This window comes from Pituophis catenifer, unplaced genomic scaffold (genome assembly GCF_029215685.1).
Source record: "Pituophis catenifer annectens isolate HBS135680 unplaced genomic scaffold, rPitCat1.0.hap2 SCAF_3, whole genome shotgun sequence".
Lineage (NCBI taxonomy): Eukaryota > Metazoa > Chordata > Lepidosauria > Squamata > Colubridae > Pituophis > Pituophis catenifer.
In genome coordinates, this window is record NW_027256883.1 from 638,181 (window position 1) to 663,357 (window position 25,177).

The 25,177-nt window shown below is 58.3% G+C and overlaps 1 protein-coding gene across 1 annotated transcript; it reads left to right on the top strand.

Moving 5' to 3' along the window:
• Window positions 1-1,652: 1,652 nt before the first annotated feature.
• On the top strand, window positions 1,653-22,432 carry WDR97 (WD repeat domain 97). The gene is made up of 29 exons (XM_070940174.1): window positions 1,653-1,677; window positions 1,767-1,924; window positions 2,687-3,279; window positions 3,658-3,779; window positions 4,146-4,806; window positions 5,131-5,279; window positions 6,958-7,194; window positions 7,302-7,392; window positions 7,853-7,985; window positions 8,087-8,214; window positions 8,793-8,868; window positions 8,998-9,156; window positions 9,672-9,827; window positions 10,162-10,233; window positions 10,530-10,703; window positions 11,168-11,272; window positions 11,805-11,957; window positions 12,537-12,671; window positions 13,869-14,015; window positions 14,149-14,271; window positions 15,236-15,436; window positions 15,654-15,775; window positions 16,926-17,085; window positions 17,591-17,662; window positions 17,924-18,003; window positions 19,094-19,160; window positions 19,973-20,109; window positions 21,264-21,325; window positions 22,061-22,432. The coding sequence occupies exons 1-29, from the start codon at window positions 1,653-1,655 to the stop codon at window positions 22,261-22,263; spliced, it is 4,701 nt and encodes a 1,566-aa protein (XP_070796275.1). The 3' UTR covers window positions 22,264-22,432.
• The last annotated feature ends 2,745 nt before the right edge of the window (window positions 22,433-25,177 follow it).

Here is a 25,177-nt window from a genome sequence, read left to right on the forward strand (position 1 = left end):
AAGTTGCCGTGGTTGAAGACCTCTGTTCTGAATGGCAAGAGCGTTAGGATACTTTCAGATAGGCCATCTGAAATGATAGAGGTTCTCCTGCTTGAGCAGGGGGCTGGACTAGAAGACCTCCAAGGTGTCCCTTCCAGCTCTATCCTGTTCTGTTCTATTCTATTCTATTCTATTCTATTCTATTCTATTCTATTCTATTCTATTCTATTCTATTCTATTCTATTCTATTCTATTCTATTCTATTCTAGGCAAATGGAAGCAAGAGGGGTGAGCTGACTAGTCTTGTTTCTTTCCAGCTGCAAAGCACAATGGTGGGCACTGATTTTCCACTTAGCTACTGCATCACTTTATGGTAGAATTTCCGGTCCCGTAAGGGTCATTCAGTGAGGACCACCTGTATTTACAAGTCACAATACGTTTGGACGCTTAGTGGAATCAGTTGTATAACACAAGGACACGTTGAAACCAAGGGCTTGGGTAATGCAGTTGGTCTTTTGCCTAGAACAGTGATGGCTAACCTTTTTGCCATCAAGTGCCAAAAGCGGGGGGAGTGCGGGGGGGTCGCGCATGCGTGTGCCCACACCCATAATTCTATGTGCCCCGGCCAACGCACATGCATGTTCCCCCCCACCACTCCCCCCACTTTTGGCATGCAATGGCACGGTGGGCCACCAGAATTCCGGTGGGACTGGAAGTCAGGAAATGGGCTATTTCCGGCCTCTGGAGGGCCCCCGGAGGGGTGGGGAATGCCGTTTTCGCCCTCCCCGGGATCCTAAAAAGGCTCTGGAGCCTGGGGAGACCGAAAAACGGGCCTTCCGGTCCCACCTGAAGTCGAGAAACGGGCTGTTTCCGGCCTCCAGAGGGCCTCCAGGGGAGTGGGGAAGGCCGTTTTCTCCCTCCTCAGGCTCCTAGAAAAGCTCTGAAGCGTGGGGAGAGTGAAAAACGAGCCTTCCTCACCCTCCCAGAGGCCCTCCAGAGGCCCAGAAAACCTGAAAATCAGCTGGCCGGACACGCATGTGCGCCAGAGGTCAGCTCGTGTGCCCACCAATATGGCTCCGCGTGCCACGTTCGCCATCACGGGCCTAGAACCTTCCTTTGCAATGTCCCCAGCCCTGTCTTGAAACTAAACCCCTGCAGCAACGCCCTTCTGCAGCGCCTGAATTGGCCAAATCCTGGTCTTGCTCTACTATAAGGCCAGCAAGGTCCCCCTTCTGGCTTCCCCAGAGGCAGCCAGTGGGGCAGCCTTCTTGACCAAAGGGGGCCTGGATGAAAGCCGGAACTGCCCATTGCTATCTGCCTGAAAGGGAGGGAGGGAGGCTCAGAGTGTAGCCTTGCGGGGGGGCTGTTTTTTGCACATCCACCTCGGGGAACTGCAGGACCCCCCGAGGACCCCAAGCAGCACAAGGGAGCTGGTAGCCAAAGGGGTGTCCCAGCCACCTGGGATCATCTGTGAAAGATGAAAAGAAGAGATCAGCTTTCATGGCAACCTTAGGTGACTTTTTTGACCAAGCCCTGCCTGCACCTCCACTTATGTGTTCCAGAGTCAAATCCAGCCCTGAAATTTGGTTGGAAACTTTGCATTGGGGGCCTTCAGCCCCACGCATCCCTCCTTCAGCAAGAGGGCGACTCTTCAGACGTGCCCGGCTGCCAAGATGGTGGAGTCCTCGGGCAGCAGCTGTAAGCAAGCCACCCTCCCTTGGCCGGGCACCTGCCAGACAGCGGGGAGCCCTCTCCTCTCCCCCTGAACTTCTGACCCCCTTCTGCAGCCAGCCGAGTGGGGCAGAGGAAGAGGCCACACCAGCAGTCCCCGCCCGCTGAAGAGAAGATGATGAAGGAGCGAGGAGCTCCCCTCGGAGGGGGGCAGGCAAGGGGGCGCAGGCTCTGGGGCCTCCTCCGGAGGGGCTTCCGGCGGGCTGTGGAAAAGGTATGTTCCTCAGGCAGAGGGTCTGTCTTCTGGGCCGCCTGGCAATTCCCAGGGGAGGTGCAAGCACAGACAGCCCCCTCAGCAGGGGAGAGAAGCAGCCCAGCCCTTCCTCTGCGGCTTCGTGGGCTGGAGACCCTCCCCACCCCTGGTAATTCTGTGGGCTGGTAGAGGAAAAATTAAGAGGGGCTTAAAACCATTTTTTTAAGTGCACCATAAGAATTAAAGGACATTTATGTTTGTGATAATAATATATAAAATTGGTAGGAAAAAAGAAACAATTTAATAAAAGAATCACCTCTGCTGAGATGGGCAGCATACCAGTTTAATGATGAAAAAAAAAGACGGAGGAAAGGGAATAGGCCAGGAGAAGCAGCCCCTGCCTGCCCCGGTCGTCCCCAGCTGTGGAAGGAGGGAGAACAGCATCCAGAGTTGGTTGCTGGAGAGGATGGGGGGGGTCACCGGTGAGGAGGCTGGCAGAGCAAGGAAAGTGCCCCCTTGTCCCATACGTGTGCAGCAATTCAGCAGAGGGGCGCAGGAGCCCTGGGGTAATAGCACCCTTTGGGTCTCCTCTTTGACCCCTGGGATTGGGGGCCAGAGCAGCCAGGGAGCAGACGGCGTAGAGATGAAGAGGGTTGAGAACTCAGTGCAGGGTCCTCGCTGGCACCGGCCAGTCCTGCCACAAGGCCCCCAGCCAGCCACAACCTCGCAAACAGCCGTCCCCTCCTGGCAGACCCCAGCCACAGACTTTTCTTTCCGGGTCAGATGAAGAACGAGGAAATGAAGACCCTCCACCTGAGCCATGGGCTGCAGCACCAGTGCCGCATCGTCCTGCCCAGCCCTGTGCGCCACGTGACCTATGACCTGCAGAGAAGGGCCTTCGTGGTGCTGGATGCAGCCAACACGCTGCACCTATTGACGGAGGACGGCTGCTGCAGGGACCGCGTGAAGGGCCTGGCCACCATGACGGGCATCCTGTATGCCTCCCACGTCAACCAGTTTGTGGCCTGGTTCACAGGAGGCCTGCAGGTCCTGGACTCCCACTTCCAGCTGCTCTCGCAGGTGCCATCCGCCCTGCCCATCCGCTGTGGCATCTACAGCAAGCAGCTGAACAGGATCGTGACTGCTGGAGACGGGAACTTGACCCTCTGGAGCTTCCGTTACGGCTCCCGCAGCCTCCAATGTCGAGCCAGCGTGAGCGCTAGCCTGGGGCCCACTGACCTCTTTGTCCGCCTCGCCTTGGACACGGGCAGCACCAGCGAGCCCCACCGCTGCTTTGCCTCTTGTGCCACCGGTGTGGCCACCTTTGACATCTCCAGGGGGAATCTCCTGGCCTTCAGGACAAAGCTCCACAGCAGGTGAGGTTGCCATGGCTGGGGAGGGGCCCCTGTGTCCCCATGGTTTGGTTCAGCGCTCTGTGGTCCAATGCTTCTCAAAAGCTCCAGGAAGGTCAGGACAGAAGGGGGGTCCAAAGATACCATTCTCCTCTTGCCGTTTGCCAGGTCCCCAGCATCCCCCATTTGTGTGTGGGGGGGCTGAAGGAGAGATCTGGGCACTGCCCCCACCCCCTCTGAGGCTGCTGTGTTCATGAAGGAGGGGGAGGCAGTATTATGGCACAGGGCTGGCCTCGGGCTTGGCCAGGCGCTGGTGGTGCCAGCTAGGCGTGAAGAAGGCGCCCTCCTGCTCAGAGACAGGTGGGGGGGCTCAATTCCAGGTGCCCCCGTGTCTCTTTGCAGAGAGATCACAGACCTTGCCTATTGTGAAGCCATTGGCTGCGTAATCACAACCTCACGGGACACCACCATCAAGGTGTGGAACAAGGAGTGGCACATTCAGATCGTCTTTGTGGGGCACACCGGTGAGTTCAGGTGCCCGTCGGTTGAGCAGGAGGAGGAGCCCCCCCCCATCCTTGCCCTTCCTTTCTGCCCTCTTATGCACAAGGAAGATGAGGTGGGCACAAGTGTTGCCGTTTTCAAAAGAGCTGCATGGCTGCTAGAAGTTCAACAGGTGAAGCTTCTATTAGCCTGAAAGTATGTGTTGGAAGAGCTGCACCTCTTGTCTGACCTCTGCTGAAGGCAGGAGCCTGGCTCCTCCTCTGCTCTCGACTGCTGAGCCCACAGCTACTTCTCCCCAAGGGCCTCTGAGCAGCCATTTCCTCCCCCCCCCCAACTCTGGAAAAGGTCTCCAGCTCTGAGAAGACCTTTCTTCCTCTTTCTGCCTTCAGCTCCAGTCATTGCTGTGACCATCTACCCCCACCGCCCCCTCATCTTCTCTGCCTCCCAAGACGGGACCATCCGCACCTGGAACCTCAACACCGTTGACCAGGTAGACCAGGTCCACGTCTCGGAGCCCGTGGAGTCCCTGGACACCCACACCAATTCGCACGTCTTCTCCATCTCGGGCTGCACCCTCAACCTCTGGAAAATCAACCAGCTGTACTCGCTCTACACCGTGCTGGGTTCCCCTGCCAGGCGGCTCAGCTGCTTCGACCTGAGGCTGCTGGGCAATTTCCCTGTTCGCATCCTCTGCTTATGCCAGGACTCCACCGTGCAGCTGCTGGAGGCCCAGGGTGGCGCGCCCGTGTCTGTCCTCTCCTTAGACGAGTATTCCCCAGCTCGGGAGGTGGCCTACTGCTTGCCCCGGGAGACGCTCTTTGTGCTGCTGAAGCAGGGCCACGTGCTGCGTGTCAACGCTGCCACCAGCCTCATGACGGTGAAGCGGTGCTTCAGCAGCAGCCTCTGGGAATCCAAGCCCTGCTGCATCCTGCTCTACAGCCACGTGGTGGAACCGGACAAGGTGTATGCTACGTGGCTGGAAGTAACCCAGAACCAAGGCTACCGGAGGAAGTGGCAGAAATCCACCATCAACATGCAGGACAGGAACAGGTAGGTGGCCTCAAGGAGCACCAGCTCTCGCTCCCTTCATTCCAGTCTGCAGCTGCTGCTCAGCCTGGTCATTGTATCCTGTAGAGTCCCCATGGGGGGGGGGCTTCTCCAGCCATTGCCGGGGGGGGGCTGCCCTAGCTTCTCCGGACAGGCCTTGAATTTCAAGGAGTGGCACCTGCACTGGAACTCTTGGCTGAGTAAACACACCCTGAAAGGCCAGGCTTGGGAGGCACTGAGAGGACGAAAAGGGCCAGGCAAGCTGTCTCCTGCCACGGTTCTGAGCTGGGGATACCTTTGTCCCCTCGGTATGTTTCTCCACACCAGATTCCTGCCAATTCTGGGGCACAAAAATGGTTCCCTCAGTGTCATAGATTGGTTCTCAGGCCGAGTCCAGTACACCGTGGAGGCACATAACCCTGAGCGTGTCACGGCACTGGCTGAGTACACCACACAGATATGTGTCTTGTCAGCAGGTGAGTCTCAGAGCCCCAAGGAGGAGAGAGGAGCTTCAGGGAGTCCCCAGAAATGACCTAGAGAGACCGGCCTCACTGGGTAGAGTGGAAAACAGTATTACATAACTCCCTCCAAAGTTGTTCCATCTTTGACGATTTTGGGAGAAGGAGGGCCAGCTGGATCTCCAGGTCTGCCAGCAACCTGACTGAGGTTGCCAGCCACCAGCATCAAAAGCTGCCGCTTCTCACAGGCTGCCCACAGTTTGGTGCCAGTTCACCAACAGCCCTGGGAGGAAGTCGTGGGCAGCATTACCATGAAGCTCCCTGTGGAAGTGCTTCCCCCAGCCCTGTGCTGAGCTGCCTGAGGCTCTTCCACAGCCCCCACAAGAAGGCAGCTTTTCCACTGGGGTGTGGCTGCCGTCCTCTATGGGGAAAAGCTGCCCCTAGGGGTGACTTGCCGAGCGCAAAGGCTTTGCTACTGCCGCCAAAGGGGTAGGAGAGGCAGGCGTCCTTCAGGGGACCCAGGAACTGATGGCAGAGGCCCCCCAAAGAACCCTCCTCTCCCTCTCCTGCTTCTGGGGTAGCAGAATCTCCTGTCCCGCTGAGAATGCAGTGGTCCCTCTTCCTTCCTGGGTGCTTCATTACTGGAGGTTTCCAAGAAGAGAGTGGGTGGCCATTTGTCTGGAATAATACAGGGTTTCTTACTTGAACAGGGGTTGGACTCGAAGACCTTCAAGTTCCCTTCCAGCTGTGTTATTCCCACACTGGGGAGCAGCATGTGAGAGCCTTTGCTCTCCCTACACAATTTTTTGAAGCTGGTATTTTTTCCAGTTGTGTTACAATAACACTTGGGGATTCTTGGCGCTTCTTCTCTGTAAAAATCCCAGTTAAACCCCCCTCTGGGTTTTGGGGGGAAGGCATCCGGCCATTCCATTTCTCATAAAAGAAGAGCGACTCCATCACCCTTTGGAACCAGCGATGGACAGAGGAGGAGTCAGCGATGGGAAGCAGAGAGGACAGGCGGGGGAGGGGAGGGGGCTTAGCGAACCTAACCCTTCCGAACACGAACAGAATTGAATCCCTTTGAATCCCAGCAAACCCTCCTGGCTTCCACCCTGCACGCATGGCCTCTGGGTCAGAATCTGGTCATTTGGACTGCCTCATGGTGCTCCTCACGGGTCCATTTTTGTACTCCATCCACCTCCATCCATTGTCCGTTTGCTCTTGACCGCCCCCCCCACTTCCCACTGCAGCGAACTTCCTTCCCCAGCCTTTCCTTCTTTGTAACAAAATGGAGGGAATCAGAGTCTCCTGCTCTTCGTATGCTTCCTCTGACAAAGACGCGTTGCTTTCAGCCATCCATAGTCCACCCGCTGTCTTACTACCAGCCTTTGCACAACGGAGGCATTTTCTACCCGTTTCCCCCATTTTTAACCAACCTCCTGCCAACGGCACAGATTTACTTCTTGTGGTAGTTGGAGGGTCATCAGATGAGGCCATGGAGCCACGAATGAATGAGTCCCCCTTGAGAAGAAGAAGGTGTGTAATTCCCCCATCCTTTGCACCCACCTGTGAGCGGAATTCTTTAGTCAGAGCTCCGTAAATCTCAGGTGGTCAGCAGAGGCCGGGAGCCGGTGGTCAGCCTGGGAAGAGGGAGTGACAGACCGAGGTCACCAAGCGGCGCCCTTGCCCAGAACAGGTGCTGACCTCACAGTGAAGATGTGGCGCCTCTTCCCCTACACGGAGGAGAGCCTCCTCCTCCTCCTGTGCTTCTCCTGCGCCTCCCCTGCGTGGCACATGTGCTTCCTCGGAGAGACCCTGGCGGTGGCCTTCCAGGACCCTGAAACGGTCACTTACAGCATCGTCCACTACAACCTGATGGAGCAGACGCGCTCTGAGCACAGGCCTGAAGATGATGCCCAGGATGACATCACAGGTGTGCGATGGGGGGTGGACCAGGGGAGGCAGAAGAAGTTGTTCCCCTAGGACCGGGTAGGTCTCAGCTCCGTCCTCCCTCCCAGCCTCTCAATGTCCTCTTCCCAGGACTCTGCTGCTGCCCAAACCTGCAGCTCTTTGCCTCGTCCAGCCGGGACGGGTCGGTGAAGATCTGGGACCACAAGAACAGGCTGCTCCGGTGAGGGCCAGGGTGGAGAGGGGTCGAGGGACTGGTCCCCGGAGGGCAGTGGGTGGGTGCAGCTTGCCCCCCCCAACCCTGCCGCAGCAAAGGGGAGTGGCTGTACCCAAGCCTTCCCCCCACCCAAGGCTGGTCCAGTGCAGTGCTGAGCTTTTCTCCTGGGCCCTGCTTGCCTTCCCCTCCCCCAGTGGCCCCATTCTGGAGGGTAATCCAGCTTGGCTCCAAGCAGCCAATTAGTGGGGCTGCTCTCCAAATGCCATCTCTGCTTGGCCTGGTTGCATCCAGCCTGTCTGCTGTAGTGACTGGAGAGGCTCAAGGCTGTTTCTGTGCTTTCTTGTGAGTCTCTTGCAGCCGAGGGGGTGGTCTCGCACGTTCTGTGGGATTTCCTCCTCTCCCTCCTATCTGGGGGTCCAGGGCCCCAGCCCTGTTTGCCTTACCTGCAGGGTTCCCTTACCTGCAGGCACCTGAAGCTGAACACCATCCCGGAGAGCCTGGCCTTCGCCAACCACAAGGGGGACCTGCTGGTGGGCCTGGAGCAGCACCTGTACCTCATCCCCCACACCAAGTACCTGCCCAGCTACTACCAGATGCAGGTAGGTCCAGATGGCACCGTTGCCGGGGACTGAGGCGGTCTGGTCCCCCGAAGGTCCAGGGCTGTGGGCCTCCCTCTCTGGATCTCCTCTTCCTCCTCCAGCTGCTGTGGGCAAAGTTCCTGGAGCCCCTCCAAGACGTCTCACTGCCCATGAGCCCATCCAGCTTTGAGGCCCTGGTGCAAGAGAACAACCGTCGCTTGATGCAGGAGCTGCCTGTGAAGGAGTCCGAGTGAGCTCTTGGGCCAAGGGGGCTCGGGTGGTAGCAGTCCCTGAGCATCAGACCAGAGGTCCCAGGACCCTCCCCCATCGCAGACTCTGTCCCCATTGCCCCTGGGTGCTCCTCTGCCTTGGGGCACTCCCCACTTCGAGCCCTGCGTCCTCTTGGCAGCGTTTACAGAGACAGCCTTGCCCTTGTCACCTTCTTGGCAGAGCTGAGAGGAGGCGGCTGGCATAGAGTCACCCAGCTGGGTCCCATGCCTCAGGGGGACCCCGGTTTCTAACTGGGAAGTCCTAAAGGTCTGAGGTGCCTGAGGGAAAAGGGGCACCATGTCTCCCGCACGGAGGAGAGCCCAGAAGAAGGGACGGGATGGGGATGCAGCCGTGGCTCCCCTGGAATGGAGAGCAGCCCGGAGAGAATGTGGAGGGGAAGCCTCCTGGGGGCTGGAATTTGCTGGAGCTGCTACCGGGGTCCTCTGTGGCCTCTGTGAGGAAGCATCTCTTGTGGCAGAGCAGCTCCAGGGCAGGAAGGTGGGGGGGGGGAAGCAGGCTGGGAGCCGCCAGGAGAAGAACCTGCTCCTCTTTCTGCAGGTCCAGCGTGTCCGACATCTTCCAGGTGCCCCTGAAGGAGTCCAGGGAGGTCAGGGAAGCCAAGCTCAAGATCGAGGTCAGTCACGCTGGAATGAGAAAGGCCAGGTGCGGCTGCAACCGGGCGGGATGGTGGAGGGAGCGCAGCCCAGCATGAGGCCCCTGGGAGTTTGCTGCGCTGGAGGCCTGAACAGGGGGTCCTTTGCAGGGCATTGCCCAGCTGGTGGAGAGGAACCGGGACCTGCAGCTGCTGCAGGAAGGGAAGATCAGCTCGGCCAAAAAACGGCCCCTCACCAAAGAGATGCGGGAGGAGGCCTTCGGGCGCTACCTGGGCTTCTTCTACAAGGAGCAGCTCAACCTGGAGGTGGTGCTGCAGCTGGCGGGGCTGCTGGGGACGGGGTGGAGAATGCATGGTGGGCTCTGGACCCCAGCCCCCTGCCATCCTCAAGAGCACTCCCGCAGCCCTTCCCTCCCTGGTGCCAGCCCCCTTCTGTTAGTGGGCTTCCTGGGCACCAAGGGACTCCTCCACTCCTGCCCCCCCCAGGCCATGTCTGTGCCTATGGAGCCCCTCCCATGCCCTCCCCTGCAACAGCCTCCTCTGGGCACCAAGCATTGGGGATGGGCTGTTCTCTGCAAAAGGCTGGGTGATTGCTCACTCGGGCCAAGGCTGGCAGTCCGCTGCTACTTGGAAGCTCTGGTGGACTACCTCTGCCCTCGCAGACTCAGCTGGGCATCCTGACCTGGCATCATCACCAGCTCCCCTCCCTTGACCAGGTCTAGCAATATCAATAACGGGCAGCTTTTTCCCCTGTCAAATGGGGGGGGGCTTCCCTGGGTCCCCTGTGCTCGGTCCCAGCTCAGCCCCGTTCCTTCTCCCCACAGATTCCTGAAGAGGATCCCTTCGATGCCGATGAAGTGCTGGAATTCCTGGGCCAGATGGATCCCATCTCTGCCCTCCATGGACCCGCCATTTCCCACATGTTCCTGAAAGGCTTCACTAAGCCCAGGAGTCTCGAAATGAGCAGCTCCCTCTTTGCGGTAATGGGCCTTTTCAGTCTCTCTGGGGCTGCTGCGCCCCAAATGGCTCCTTGGGTTTTCTGGCTGGAGTCGGGTGTGTGGAGCAGCCGGTCTGGACCCCGACCGGGCCTCACCTTTTTCCCTCTTGGGGGTGCCTCCAAGGCTGCAGTCCCTCCCCCCCCAGGACTCCCCTGGGCAGCGTCACATAGCTGCCCCGCCTGTGCGTCACTCTTCATCCCACGGCTGTGGCAAGGAGCAGCCCCCATGCAGGATGTTTACTGAGCTGTGCCCTCCCCCCCTCCCCCCCGCTGGGCCTGCTTACAGAGGGATCTTTCTTCCTCTTCCCCCCCCCCAGGATATCAGCCCCTCCCTGCGTTTCACCTCCTCCCTTGCAGTTCCTGGCACCCTTCAGGTGAAGAGGAAGAAGGTGAGGACAGTCTGCTTGCCCAGGTGCCAGATTTGGGGGGGGGGGGCTTTGGAGGTATGCTGGGGACTTCATTCCAAAAAAGAGGGGTGATAATTAAAATGTGATCCAGCTAATAGGATCATTTTTCAACCCCAAATGTAATTACGTCTCCCCTCAGCAGGTTTATATTTGCAAACTGGGAAATGGCTTCTGGCAGCCGGGGAGGAGGGAGGGGGCCTGGGCTGTGGTGGTTGGGGCCCCTGAAGCCCCTCCTGCCAAGGCCGGGCCCTGAAAGCCCCCCCCCCGGCTTCTCTCAGGTGGATGCTGGCGCTGCCCCCTCCTCTGCCAGGATGCAGGAGACCCCCTCCCCAGGGAGGGCTGAAGCTGCCCTGACGCAGGAAGCTCCGGAGACCATCCGGCCCCTTTCAGCAAGAGGCGGCAGGCACGGCTACCAGCCTGACCTGAGAGGGCCCTCAGAGGAAGCGCCCACGGTGAGGGCCCGGGCGGGCAGGTCTGGGGGAGGCCGCTCAACCGACAGAGCTGCCCTTCACCTTTGAGTGCTGGACCCTTTCCCTTCCTTTTCCTCTGGCCTTTGCTGCAAAAGGGTCCCAGCACCTGCCCACCCCCAAGACCAGGGCTCCAGGCCAACACCGCTCTGGCCCCCATCTTCCTGGCTTCCCTTCTGAGCTTAAGGATCCTGAAGAGCAGTGGCCAAAGGGGGTCCTCACGCTCTGCCCGCCCTTCCTGGTGGACGTGGGCGTTGGGTAGCAGACGTGCGTCTTAAGGGTCTGCTTCTGCCCCGGGAAGATTGAGGAGGGGCCACAGGGCGGGGAGGTCAGTATGGGAGGCTGGAAGCAGGTCTGGCCATCCTGCAGACCGGGCAAAAGGGAAACATCAGAATGGCGGTTAGATGGGATCGTGCCCAGAGCCCGCTAAAATGCCTGCTTTCCCTCAGCTTGCAGAGCGCTTGAGCCCGGTTAAAACGTTCGAAGCTCTGGTCTCGGTTATCCCAGAAACCCCCTCGTCCCCCAGCCCTTCCAGGCGCTTTAAGAGCGAAAAGGTAAGGGGCCTGGCTGCGTTGACCCTGCAGGTGTTGGGGCTCCATGGCGCGTTTCAAGCCCCAGAGGTGGAAGAGAGCGCCAGGGGTGGAGAGGAAGGAGAAAGGAGGGCTCTGGGGCAGCGTCCGTGAGTGAAGGCCTGCTCTCCCACGGGGGGGAGGGGGGAGGGGGGACTTTGAGCTGCTGATTGCTCCCCTTGGCTCAGCAGCACCAAGTCACCTGCAAATTCAGGAAATGTTGACCCAGCAAATGCTTCCTTCCCCAAGCCCCAGTGGGGCTGGCCCATTGCGGGCCTCTAAAGGAAGCCTCAGTGGACAGATTCTTCAGATGGCAGCCACAGACTCTGTGGCACCGCCCCGCCCCCCCGTGATTTCACCCCCTCCACTCTCTGCCACCAGGAGCCTTTCAGAGCAAGGCCTGGGGCTCTGGGTTCCTGGTGGAGGTGGGAGTCCTGGGTGGCCTTTGCAGCGAGAAGGGGGTGTGTGGGGGTGTGAAAGGGAGCCCACCCTGCCTCTTGTGGTGTTTTGCACCCAGAGCGTGCTCTTCAGGGGACCGGTCTCAGTGCAGCCGAGCCAGGAGACCCAGACGTCTCCGCCCTCCACCTCGCGTCTGAAGAGCCCCCAACCATCCGCCATCGTCAAAGGTTTCTTCCCAGAGAGGCCCAGCAGCTCCCAGGGGTCTCTTGTGGTGAGCAAACCCTTTGGGGGCAGCTGCCGTTCCCTTCCCTGAGCCAGCAACGGGCTGAGCCAGGGGGCACCCTGTGCAGGAGGAGGGAAGGCTGCGTTGCCCCCCCCCCGTCCTCAGCAGGGGATCTGCAGGTGGCCCACCTGTTCCCCCCCAGCTCCATGCTGTCCCCATTAGCCCCTGTGCCAAGAAGCACTCCGGGCCCCCTTGTGGTTTCCTTTTGGGGCTCACCTTGCCAACTGTACTCGCCTGCAGCCCCTCCCCCTCTTGCTCTGCAGCAGAACAAAGCTGGGTGCTCGCCCGTAAAGCCAAAAAGTCGGAAGGAGCTTCTCAGGCCTCCTGGCCAGAGTGGATCGGGCCTTGTGGCCCCACATTTGCAGCGGCTGTTGCATTCTGGGGTTCCTGGGCTGCTGCCTCTGCTTCATGGGAACAGATGGGGGTGCCTTCAGCCCCCCCACCAGCCAAGAGCAAGAGGGTTGCAAGCCCTATCCCTTGATGGTGATATTAGTGGGGGGGGGGATTTTCCAGGGGGAGGTGAAGGGTTGGGTGGGCTGCCCAAATCTTCTCCTTCCTCGTCTCCAGGAGCTCAAGAGCCAGAGTCTTCAGCTGCCCAGAATATCCTCCGGCTTCATCCCCAACTCCGTGGTCGTCCAGCAGCTTCACACCCTGGACCTGCTGGAGGCGGAGAAGCTCGTGAAGGTGATCAGACCCAAGAAGGTAAGCCCCTCGGGGGTGGCTGGGACCCTTTTGCCATGGCACGCAGGGAGCCAGGTTGCTCTTCTTTAGAAATACAGCCCCTTCCCTGGGAAGACTCGGAACAGGCTCAGCCACCCGTTTGAAATATCACCTGGTTTGGCCAGTGCATCCCCCACCTGCAAGGAATGGAAACGATGAAAGGTCACAAGTAATGTTGAGGGAGGTGATTTGAGAAGCATGCAAGGTGCCAGATGGCCTGAGCCCTAACCCTGAACGTCAGAAGGCCCGCAGCTGAGCTGGCCACTCTGCCGTGTTGGAGACTGGCCTGGGGCCTGCCCTGGTGCTACAGACCCCTCCCCCCAAGGGCGGTTCCCACTGCAGAATTTGCACAGTTGAGTGCCCCCACCTGGAAATTCATCCCCTCTTCTCAGCCCTTTCAAGGAGCAGAGAAACTGAGCCTCTGGGAAGGCCGGCCAGCCTTGGGGCTCTGGGTAGGCAGGCCGTCTGGCTGGGAGGAGTAACAGTAACAGAGTTGGAAGGGACCTTGGAGGTCATCTAGTCCAACCCCCTGCTCACGCAGGAAACCTATACCAGGGATTCGAACCACCGACCTTTCTGATCGACAAGCTCAGCGTCTTAGCCACTGAGCCACCTAGCTTCTCTGCCCCTGCTCTTTGCTGCAAGGGGTCTGAGGACCCGCACTGGCTGGGATGGGCAGCGGGTGGAGTGTCAGCTTCTTCAGCGTCCTTCCAGATGTGTGGACATAAGGGAGTTGACCTTGATGGAAATGAGCAAGAACCATTACTAGCTCAGGGGTGCCCAATCCTTGGCAACTTTAAGACTTGTGGACTTCAACCCCTAGAATTCCCCAGCCCACAGTTGCCAAGCTGGGCAAAAGGCTCCATTTTTTTAAGCCCAGGGAAGATAATATGTGGAAGTGGCTCAGATTCACTGAGGTATGAGAGGGGGAGGCCATGCAGCACCATCTGACTTGGGAGGTTCGGTTATTCTAGCCAATTTCAACAAAGTAATTCCAGCCTTCCTATGATTTCAGGTCTGGCTGGCATAGCAAGGCCCGGAAGAGAAGGGCTGCTCTGCCTGCAGCCTGTGGGCACAGAGAGGTGGCTGGGTCTTGGGGGCCAGGAAGGGGGGCTCTGGCTGTAGGCTCTCTTCCCAGGAGAGGCTGTGAGGGATCCTTTCCCTTCCTCTGCTGGCCAGGTGTCAGAGAGCTCCTCAAAGGCCAGTTTAATGTGGACATTTGAGGAGGATGAACTGTCCGAGGAAGAACCGTGGATAGTGGGCCTGGAGACCACCTCCAAGTCCTGGATCACGCCAGCCAAGGAAGACGCCCCCTCCACAAAGCAGGTGCCTCTCTCCTCCCAACTGCTGGGCTCCCCTAGCTGGCATCCCAAGGTGGCTGCCTAGTGTCAGGGGCACCCAGGGCACAGCGAAGGTACTCGCTGTCCTCACACCGTCACCCCCCCCTCCCTAATTTCAGAGCGTGCCTGGGATTTTCCTGACTCAGCTGGATGAGTCCCAGTATGCAGAACCACAAGTGACGGTGCCGGGATTCGTCTTGCCCTTTGTGGACCAAGAGTGGTTCCAGAATCTTTTCCCAGAGGTGAGAGGGCCCCCTGGAGACCCAAGGACACCAAGGGAGTTTTGCCCCCACATCTTTTACTTTCCAATCCCCCCCCCCATCCTTCTTGGGATGGTTAGTGACCTCCATTGATAGAAACGGGGTCACGATGGTTCAGTGGTTAAAGACAAAAGACGACCGCCCACTTTCAAGACCTAAGGGCTGCGTGAAGGGGTGAGCTCCCATTACTGGCTCCAGCTCCTGCCCATCTAGCAGTTTGGGAGCATGCAAATGCGAGTAGATAAATAGGTACCACTTTGATGGAAAGGTAAGTGTGTTCTGTGCGCCTTGGCATATAGTCATGCTGGCCACATGGCCACTGAAGCCTCTTTGGACAATGCTGGCCCTTCTCAGCTAGGAGATAGAGATGAGCCCCTCCCTCTAGAATCAGACACCCCTGGCAGGGGAAACCTTTGCCTTTATTGATAGAAAAATTGCACCCGTTGAGGCTCAGCTTTGAGGTGACCCCAATCCTCTTCCAGATCCCAAAGAGCAAGTCACCGATGACCACTCAGTGCCCCAATGCAGACGTCAACCCATGCATAAACAGTGGCCATGTTGGCTTGCTACACTGAACTAGAAACCAGGCAGCCCGAGTTGAGCCCAATGTGCAATGTGGGTCATGTGGATTGGAGGATTGGAAGATTGCATTCTTCCCCTTAGGAATGTGGGGGTTGCCCCCCTGCTTGTGTTCCATTAACATTTTGGCATGGGGCCAGGTTCCCTGAGGGGAACCGCCCCTTCCGGATTACAAGGACCCGTCCCATCCATTCAAGCAGAAGAGGTACCCTGTTCTGGGTCCCCTCTCCAAGGGGGCTCCCTCTGGTGGGACCCAGGCAGTGGGCCTTTTTTTGCCACGGACATCATCCCTCCGTCCCCGAGGTGAGCTTAGCCCCAGCTGCCTCCACCGCCTCTTCCTCCTGAGCAGGGCTTCCCCTCTCTGCAGGGTGTCCGCCCTGAGATGCCCCTGAAAGCCTTGGTGAGGAAGCTGCAGGAGACGCTGCTCACCTCCGACTTCCACACCAAGACGGAAGTGCTGGGCGCCATCGCCTACTTGGAGGACCAGCTGGAGGACAAGACGAAGAGGTGGATCCAGTACACCCTGTTTGAAGTGCTGAATCAGGAAGGAAACACCCCCTCTTTGCAGGTGAGGCTGCTCTGCCACTGGGTACTCGAGGGTCAGACTGGGTCTGGGGGTGGGGCTGGCGAGAGGGCCCCGGATACTCCAGGTGGGCTCCCTCTGGGATGCGAGGCGTCTGGGCAGAGTAGGGGTCCACGTGGGAAAGGAGGGAGGAAAAGGTGGGCCTGCCCTGACCCCTCCCCCATGAGGGCTGCCAGCTAAGGCGTCCCCCTCCCCTTTCTAGGAAAAGAGCCAGAAGAAGTTCATCCTGGCCGCCCTGCGCGTTCTCCTGCACCTGGACAAAGACAGCCTGGACTTGATGGTGGAGCTGATGTCCTGTTACCTGCTGGCTGCTCCCTCCATCCGGTGAGAGCCCCGCGGGAGACCCAGGCCTGCAGGTTCCTGCCTGGGGAAAGTGCCCTTCCTCGGCCCAGGAGGAGGGGGATGGAAGCCCCCAGGGGCCGGGCCGGGCACTGCAGGGGGGTTCCGGCCTGGACCTTCTCAGGAGGGAAGGCTGGACCCTCTGTGAGCTCAGGCTGCAGGCGATTACTTGCTGGTGACAAAGAAGCCACCGTGCCAGCTCTGAGGCCGGCTGCTTCCCGACTGTGTGGCACGTGAAGCCTGGCACTCAGGACCGGTTGTGGCCGAGTCCTCTCCGAGGTGCGGAGAAGACAGATGCCCTCGTACTGGTAGACCACCTAGGCTGCTGCCCTATGGCTGGCTGGCCTCTCTGCAGTCCTGGGCAGGAGAACCTCCAGGGGGCACCTCCTGGCAATCATCGAGGGCTGCTCCGGAAGTCCCTCTCCTGCTGCGGGTCCTGGGGCAGCATTCTGCACAGGGTGATGCCCAGTGGTGAAATGTAAATTTTCTTACTACCAGTTCTGTGGGCGTGGCTTGGTGGGGGGGTGTAATATGACTGAGTGGGCGTGGCCAACTTTTTTTTTTTTACTTTTAAAAGCATTTTTTCTACAATCTCTTCAGCTGAAGAGGTTGTAAAAAAAATGCTTTTAAAGTCTCTGACGATCCCAGCTGACCTGCCTCATCGGCAGAGGCTTTTTTTTCCTTTTAAAAACATTTTTTCTATAACCTCTTCGGCCAAAGAGGTTGTAGAAAAAATGGTTTTAAAAGCCTCTGAGGATCCCAGCTGAGCCGCGTGATCAAAGACTTTTTTTTTTTACTTTTAAAAGCATTTTTTCGGCCAAAGAGGTTGTAGAAAAAATGCTTTTAAAAATAAAAAAAAGCCTCTGATGATTGCGCAGCTAAGTTGGGCAATGTGGGGGGGGGGCAGGGATTTTTGCTACCGGTTCTCTGAACCGCCCGCCTCCATCGCTACAGGATCGGGCGATCTGGTCTGAACCAGGAGCGTTTCACCCCTGGTGATGCCCCTGTCATTATTTTCTTTGTGGCAGGAGGTTGGGGCAACGCAAGGAGTGGGGCACTCCCTGTGTGTTTTGTGGGTGTGCTGTTGATACGAAACTCCAGCTAAGGAATGCTCTCCTCTCCCCCCCGCTTCCAGGGCAGTCTTTAAGGAGATGTTCAAGGAGTTGGGGCTTCAGGACCCCCACAACTTTTTCTTCAGGGAGATGAACTCCTGGATGGTGGGTACGGAGGACTCCAAAGAGGCTGTGCGGAAACTCAGCAGGGAGTGGTTGGAGGACAAGATCAGGATTTTCAAGGTGCTGCCCTTCACCGCTCTTTGGATGTCTCTCCCCCCGCCCCCCCCCAACCCAAACCTTTGCCACTCTTTCCCAGCAAAAAGTGAATGCAGGTGTTGCACGTTTCTGCTCCTCCGGCCTCTGAATGCTTCGGAGCCCAGAGAGGCATGCGTGGGGGAAAGCGTGGCTGCGGGAGGGTTGCAGGCAAGGGGTGGGTCTTTGTCCTGCCGCTTGGGACCCGGATTCAGAGCCGTCGGAGCCTCCTTCCCCCTTAGGGAAGGGGAGGGAACTGGGCCATGTGGGTCTCCCCAGCGGACTCCCTCCGAGGGGACGGCAGTGTGCAGGGAACGGTTCCACTCGGCAGAAGAGCCACGGCTGGGAGCCTTGTGAAGGGGGGGGTGTCTGGTCAGGGTGGTCAGTGAGGAGGACCTGGCAGGAGAGCTCCTTGGGCCTTTGCCAGTTCTGAGTATGTGTGTGGGGTCCCCCTTTGCTGAAAAAGGGGGACCCATGGCTTTCCTTTCCCCAGGAACACAGAGCTCGCCTGTGGGAAGAAGAGGCCACCTCCGGGATGAAGCTTTCCGTGGACACTGGCCACAAGGTGGGCTCTAGCTCAGACCCCCCCCCAGCCCTGCCCAGTTGGTGCAGCTTGGCTCCCCCATCTGCTTGAGGAGGCTGGGTCTCCCCCTTGTTGGTCAGCCTCAGGCAATGCCAAGAGCACCAAGGAAGAGAGCCCTCCCCCTGCTCTCGGGAAAACAGGCCACATCCACATAGAGAGACACTTTCACTGGTACTTATGTACGTAGAAGCTCCTGGGGGGGGGCTTCCGAACTTGCAGACCACTGACAGTTGTGCTCTTTAGACCCAGGAAAGGAAGAGGCTGGAGAAGAGCCGCAAAAAACCCAGGAAGCTGGCTGGAAAGCCAGCCAAGGCTACCCACAAGGTAAGGCTCGGCCTTCCCTTGAGACAGGGGCAGAGGACGTGGGGGGAGAGTTAGGGTGCACAGTGGGTGGTCTGCTGTGAGGAAACACCACCACCACCACCACCACCACCACCACCCTGCCTCTTGCAGGCCCAACCTTCACTTCCTCTTTTGCATTCAACAAGCAAAGTCAGCAGGAAGTTGTGGGTCCCAGCCTCACAGGCAAGTAAGTGGCTGCTGCCAGGTGGGGGAGGGAGCAAGGGGATGTGTGGCGGGGCACAGGAGGGTGGGGGACGGGTGCGCAAGGGTCAGGGAGGAGGTACAAAGATTGGGGGGGTGCGGGAGAGGTCGGGGAGGGCAAGTGAAAGGCACTGTGTGGGTTGAGGAGGCTCAAGGTTGGGCAAGAGGTGCCACAGGCTCAGGGAGGGTGCGCTCAGGGAGGGCGTAGTGTGGGTTCACTCTCGTTGGGGAGGGGGTGTGAGGGGGTGCATGAGAGGGACTGTGCAGGTGGAGGAGGCTGCACAAGAGTTCCTAAGAGGTTCCACATGGACTGGGGGGATTCGGGAAGGGTGCTCAAGAAGGGAGGGTGCAGGAGTGGCTGGGGTGGCGCATGGGTGGAAGAGGAGCAACTTGTGACCTCTGGTGGCTTCCCCATTGACCTTCTGGGGAAGCCAGCAAGGAAGGCTGTAAATGGCTATCATGTGATTGTGAGGTGCTTGGCAACCGGTTGTAAATGCACACAGGTTACCAAGCATCTAGATTACGATCATGTGACCATGGGATGGGATGGCCAGAACTCCGAGAACTGTTCATAGCTGCCATTCTGCCCTGACTTGTAATGGTCATTGACTTGGCGGGTCAGAGGGTGGGGACTTCCTGGATGCACGATTTGTCATTTGATTATGTGCCATTACAGCTGTTTTTAGATGATGCCTAACCCGACTTTCAGCTCACCCATTGGTTCTCGGGGCCACCATAACGGAGTCCATTGCCTTCCAAGTGGCCGTATCTCACCTAAGGGGGTGTCCTTTATTCCGCATCTCCGATTGGCTGTCGGGAGGGGATGAAAAATGGCAAAGATGGGCTCTCACTGTCTTGTCTCCCTATTTGGACTCAGGAAGAGACGGAAAGCGAGGAGGAGTGGCGGGGGACCCAGAGCTTGGAAGACCACCAGAAGGTGAGGCTTCCTCTGGCCCTCAAGATCCTCCTGTCACTTCAAGGGCCCGTTAGCACCCTGTCTTCCTGGCAGGAAGCCCACCCATGGTGCACAGCCCAGCGTGGGAGATGGCTTAGAGGGGGGCTCTAGGGACCCTTCCTGGGTGCATCCTTGTGGGAGCAGCTTGAGGTCCCCTTGAAACCTCCTTTTCCAGAGCAGGAGCTTTGAGGATCGTGACTTCTTGAACCTTGATAGCAGAGTCGTCCTGTCCCCCCCCCCATTCTGAGGGGCAAAAAACACACTGCAGTTATTGTATTTGCTGTACAATAACCATCAACCGATAAAGGCAAATGTTTGTAGCTCAGGGTTGACATGAGGAGTCCCTGGTGCTCTCTGAGCTTGGCGGTTTTCTTGCAGCTGTTTCATTATCCAACTAGGGAACATCCTCAGTGCTGATGGTGTTACCTAGTTGGGTCACGAAACGTCTGCAAGAAAACCGCCAAGCTCAGAGAGCACCAAGGACTCCTGATAACCATCAAACAATGTTCTCCATATTCTTCCTGCACAGTCACACCACACTCACAGCCCCTCAAACCTTGGGTCGCTTCCTATCTGGACTACTGTACTGCACTCTGCATTGGGCTGCCCTTGAAGAGCATTTGGAAGTTCCACGAGGTTCCGGATGAGCGGTCCAGCCGGCTCTCGTGCTTCCTGCTTTGGCCTCAGTGGCCGTTGTGATTCGAGGCCAAACGAAGCAAAGCTCAGGGGGGCAGCTGACTCCATTTGGGCCCTGCTGACTTGTGGCGGCCATGTGCCTCTCTCTCCTCCTTCAGCCCATTCGCCCCATTGATGCCATCCAACATTTTACGGAGCAGCAGCTGGAGAGAGACCTGGAGAAGCTGAAAGAGGCTGTCCCTTTGAGAGCAGATTCCCCCCGGGACACGGTCTTGGCGTTGCCCCCCCCTCAGAAGTAAGTTGCAGGATCTGAGCAACCTGCGGCCCAGGTGCCCACTTGAGGGCCTGGGCAACCCGGTGCTGCTGGGGGTGTGGCTCTGCCTCTGCAGGGCTTCCGGTTGGTGGGAGTTTTGAGGCACCAGCTTAGGGGAACTGGAGCCCCCCCCCCCTCATTTGCTCTGCTGGCCAAATGAGCTGCAATCCATCTGTGCTTCTGTTGCAACGAGACTTCTCTGCTGCTGCCTTGTGCAAATCTTCTTCCCCTTGGGACACCGAATGCTCAACGGGCGTGAAGTTGGCAGCCCCTGATTTCCCCTGAGGAAATGGGCAAGGAAGCCCTGCAGGTCCAACCCACCTTCAGGCTGCCCTGGGATGGTTCTGGAATAAGGGAAAGCAACACCCAAAGGCGGTGAAGGACAGCTGGAGTCTGTCCCGCTCATGGCTGAAAGGAAAGCCAAGTCCCAGAGGAGCAGATTAGTCTGCTGCTTAAGGGACAAGTGGGCACACGGTTCACTCTCTAAGGCTGCAGCCCCTTTGCTGCACTCCGGTTTGCCCCCCTCAGCTGCCCAGGAAGAGCTGCGGCCCATGGATACTGGGCAACAGTAATGGCATTCAACCAGTTCGCACCACTTCGGGAGAACCGGTTGTTAACTTTCTGAAGAGTTTGGCCAACTGGTTGTTGGAAGAAATCATTAGGGCACAGATGAGCCTTGGTGGCGCAGCAGACTAAAGTGCTGTTAAGTAGCACCAGCTGCCTGCAATTACTGCAAGTTCAAATCTCACCAGGCTCAAGGTTGACTCAGCCTTCCATCCTTTCGAGATAGGTAAAGCTGACTTTGTATAAAAAAGAACACCACTTGGGGGGGGCCAAAAGCCCTATTAAGCAGGTATATAGAAAAGTATGAAGGCTATTGCTTAATGCATTGTAAGCCACCCTGAGTCTCCGGAGAAAGGCAGCATATAAATCGAACCAATAAATAACCGGTTGTTAAATTACTTGAATCCCACCACTGCCGGGCAACATTCTGGTGTCTAGCTCATAAGCGGACCCCTGGTGGCATCTGGCCAGCCTTGGTGAGAGCAGGAGAGCCCATTTGGCCTTCTCTGACCTCCTCAGTTGGTGGGTTCTACTGTGCTGGGTTTCTCCGAGCTCTTGCTTTTCTGTGACAGGTCCAAAGCGATCCTGCGCCTCGGAGAGACCAACGCAATGCTGAGAACGAGAATTGCTGCGCGTGAGTGTTGGGGTTGCTCCATCGCTCTAACGGGGCTCCTCCTTTCCTCCCTCTGGTGGGTGAGACGGCTGCAAAGTGTGTGGCACCCTCCTGGGTGCCTCCTCGCCAAGCCTGGTGCTGCTGCTGCACTCTGGTGCTGCCTGTGCCAGGGCCACCTAATCTCGGACAGTCAAAGGGCAGCAGCCGGTGGCTTCCTCTGGTTTTCTGACCGGTCCACATGTGGGCTGGGCAGCTGCTCAGGGAGGGGAGTCAGTGTCTCCTTCAACAGAAGGTCCAGGAAAGCCAGGAGTGTTAAAAACCACCCCGTAGATGCTGATCTACCCCATAGAGTGGCCTGTGGTTGGCCAGCCATGTAGGCTTCTTCTCAGTTGCCTTGGTTCATGGGCCTGGTGGCTCAGCAGACGGATAGCATTGTGATTAACACCAGCTGTCTGCAATTACTGTAAGTTCGAATCTCACCAGGCTCAAGGTTGACTCAGCCTTCCATCCTTTCTAAGGTAGGTAAAATGAGGACCCAGTTTGTGGGGGCAATAAGCTGACTTTGTATAAATACACAGAAGTATGAAGGCTATTGCTGAGCACTTTGTAAGCTGCCCTGAATCTCTGGAGAAGGGCGGCATATCAATCAAATTTAAATAAATAAATAAATAAATCCCGGTGGCCCCAGATAGGAGCTTGTCTCCGGCCTGGGGTGAAGCTCCTTCCCTCCTCTGCTGTGTCCTTCCTCCACTGCAGGGTCCTACTTCCCCTTCATCTTGCCCCGCTACCTCATGAAAGGCTTTGTCCCCTTCGTGAAGCTTCCTCTGCCGAAGGTCACCTTGCAACCGTTTCCATCCCTTTCCAAGAGGCCGGAGCCGCCAAGGACCTTCACTGCTAGGCAGCAGCTGGTGCACAAGTATTTCATCCCAAGGTTTTCCTACGCCAACAGCTACCCGTGAAGGCAGGGCTGGCTGGCTGGCTGGCAGAGGGCGGGAATCGGACGGGTCCCTTGCTGAAGAGCCTGGCACAGGAGCCCATGAGCCAGCCGACCAACCTGGTAGCAATAATCAGAGACTCTTCAGAGATGTTTTCTTTTATTGATTGAAACTGACAAGGACAGAGGGCGGGATAAGCACCAATAAAGAGGAAAGCGTGCCAGTTGTAGCTCTGCTTTCACGAGGGAGACTCTTGGCGGCCGTTCCTCGGGTGGAAGGGGGAAGAGGGGCTCAGGGGCGGTCGAAGCATGGAAGGGGGGCAGGCAAAGCCAGGGGCACCGGGCCTGACGCTTGGGCCGCTCCTTCTCAGCCTCACCAGGTGGGCAGCTGCACCAGCCCCCTCCAGGCCAGCTCCGGAAGGAAAGGGGGGGGGGAGAAACGGATGGTCCCGCATGTTGGCATCCGGAGGGAGAGCTCCGGGGCGTCTCCTCTCCTTGAGGGGCGAGCAGAACGAGGCTCTTTCTGCGCAACGGGAGGCCGCAGAAGACGCCCCGGCGCCTCCGGGCAAGTTGCTTCTCTGCAGCCGGGGCGGTCGGGCAGAGGCACTGAAGCCTGCGGGAGAGGCTCGGGGGGGGGGGGGTCTCCAGCACCCGGACCTTCATGGGAGGCTGGGCAGCCCCTGCTTTCCTACCCCGCCGCGCGCTAACTTCAGTCGACGCCCCCTGGCGCCCCCAGCTGCGATGCAGCCCCTGCGAGGCGGCCGGGAGGGGGGGGTGCGCGCAGGCGCAGTCGACGGTCCCAGTTTCGGTTTCGTTTCCCCCTCCCCCGGCCAGGAGCAGGGCGAGTGGGCGGGGCCTCCGCTGTGGCGCGAAAGGAGGCGGGCGTGGCGCAGGAGAGGCTTCTCGAGGGGCTCCGGCGCCCCTTCCAGGTGGCAGGTGCGGGGAGGGGGCCGGGGGCGCCTGGGGGGGCGGGGCTGGGCGGCCGGTCCCAAGGAGGAGCCACCTTTTGCCTCCGTCCCGGGCGAGTTCGGGCCCCGGGGTCCCCCGCGGGGCGACGGGCAGGGCAGTTGGGAAAGTGGCCCTTCCCTCGGGGGCCCCGACGGGGCTGCCCGGGCAGAGAGTCTCCGGCTTGGGTAAAGGTCCCTCTTCGGCGCCCTCCCTCCGTTCCGAGCCCGGCCCTTCCTCCCACTCCTGCCCGGGTGACGCGGCCGGGCTCCTTGGCGGGGGCCGATGCGGCTGGCGCAGATCCGGGCGCCGCTGGCAGCTGCCCCCTTTCCTCGGCCGGGGCCAGGCGGGCGCCGCAGCGAAGGCTCCTCCTGGGAGGGGCGGAGGGGGGGGGAGGCTCCATTCCGCTGCGCCTCCGGGCTCCCGATTGGCGTCCGAGTCCCGAAGGCGCCGCTCTTTGCGCTGCTGGGCGGCATCAACGGGTCGCGCGTTTCCCGCTTTGCGTGACGCTCGTAGTTCACGGAAAGCAGCCCCTGAAAAGGAAGAATTCATATTAGTATACTTAGAAATAAAAGAGCGATTGGCAGGGCTTCTCCAAAGGGAGGGAACGGGGGGGGGGGGGGACGGCCTGGCTAGCGAGAAGTGAAACTGCAGCCCAAGAGGAGTCCCTGAGCGGGAAGGCCCCCGAGGTTCCGGGCGGCTGATGAGAGGTCTTCTAGTCCACCCCCCCCCCCGCTCAACGGGAGACCCTCGACCGCGGCTGTGCAACCTTGGCCGCTGTAAGCCTTACCGACTTCAGTTCCCAGAATTTCTCAGCCAGCTGTGGAATTCTGGGAGACGAAGTCTTACGGCTCCCTCCTGTAAGGACATTGGAGACAAATGGGGAATCACCTCATTGAGATTTATTAGTAAGTTTTACATAGAATCCATAGATATTTCAGTTCCACAATATTTACAAAAGGTAGTGGATTACACCAAGGAGAAAATAAACCTCTACGTCAGACAAAGTTCTAAAATATTCTCCATGAAAGTGGGATGTTGAGCCTGGAGTAGGTCAGGCAACCAATCATGCATCTGTCTCAAATCATCAACAGTCCCAAGTATATCAGTGCAGGATCTGATTTTTGTCCTGGGCCAGTTAAGATCTGCGGTGGAATCAATTAGCATAATCTCTTTGCCGTCAACAGATTCCTCTCTCCATGGCAATGGCCAGAGCAGGGGGGGGGGTTTGGACTTGAAGTCCTCCAAGGTCCCTTGCCACTCTGTTGTTCTGTTCTACTCTCTAGTTGCCTTTTGACTCCCTGACATCACCGTTCCCTCCGCACTTCTCCACAAGCTCTCAGGGGAGCACATGAGCATCGGCTGGGCTGCCAGGAGCCGAGTCAGACTCTGCGCCAGTGGTTGCCTTGGTTCTATCGTGGCATTTTGCAGATTGGGCCTCTGGGCATCTGCTTGCTGCTGGTGTTGCAACTGCGCTGCTGCCAGATGCTCAGCCGACAGCCGGGGGGGGGAGGGGGGGCGGTTCCTTGAGGATCAGAGGCCGTTCCTGAAGTTCCTCTCTTTGAGAGGGAGCGTGAGATTTGCGTGCCTGATGACAGCCTTCCCAGGTGCACCAGATAGGAAACATGACCAGAGGAGATGATTCTATTTAATGATGATGATACCTTGGCGACTCCATGGGCCAGATCTCTCCAAATCTTCCAATCGTGTTATAATCTTACTTAAGGCTATGTTAACAGATGTTTGAAAGGCTGATAGTACAGATTCCCCTCTTGTCTCCTTGCAGCCTGAGAAGCTAGGGAGGGTCTCTTCTGAGCCTCTTTATCCGCCCATTATACAGTTGAGGGTTATGCCCCCTTTTGTCTGATCTTTTTCTTGGCAGCATCTCTTCACCCCGTCTCCCAAAATCAGCCCCACATACGGCTACAAAAGGCTCTGGGATCTCCAAAGAGCACCTCGTAGCTTGACACGGATAACTCTGTTAAGGCCTTTCT

Coding starts and splice junctions, on each gene's coding strand:
- WDR97 (XM_070940174.1), top strand. CDS start 1,653: ATGGTGGAGTCCTCGGGCAGCAGCT. Junction 1,925..2,686: donor TCCGGCGGGCTGTGGAAAAG/GTATGTTCCTCA, acceptor TTTCCGGGTCAG/ATGAAGAACGAGGAAATGAA. Junction 9,157..9,671: donor AGCAGCTCAACCTGGAGGTG/GTGCTGCAGCTG, acceptor TTCTCCCCACAG/ATTCCTGAAGAGGATCCCTT.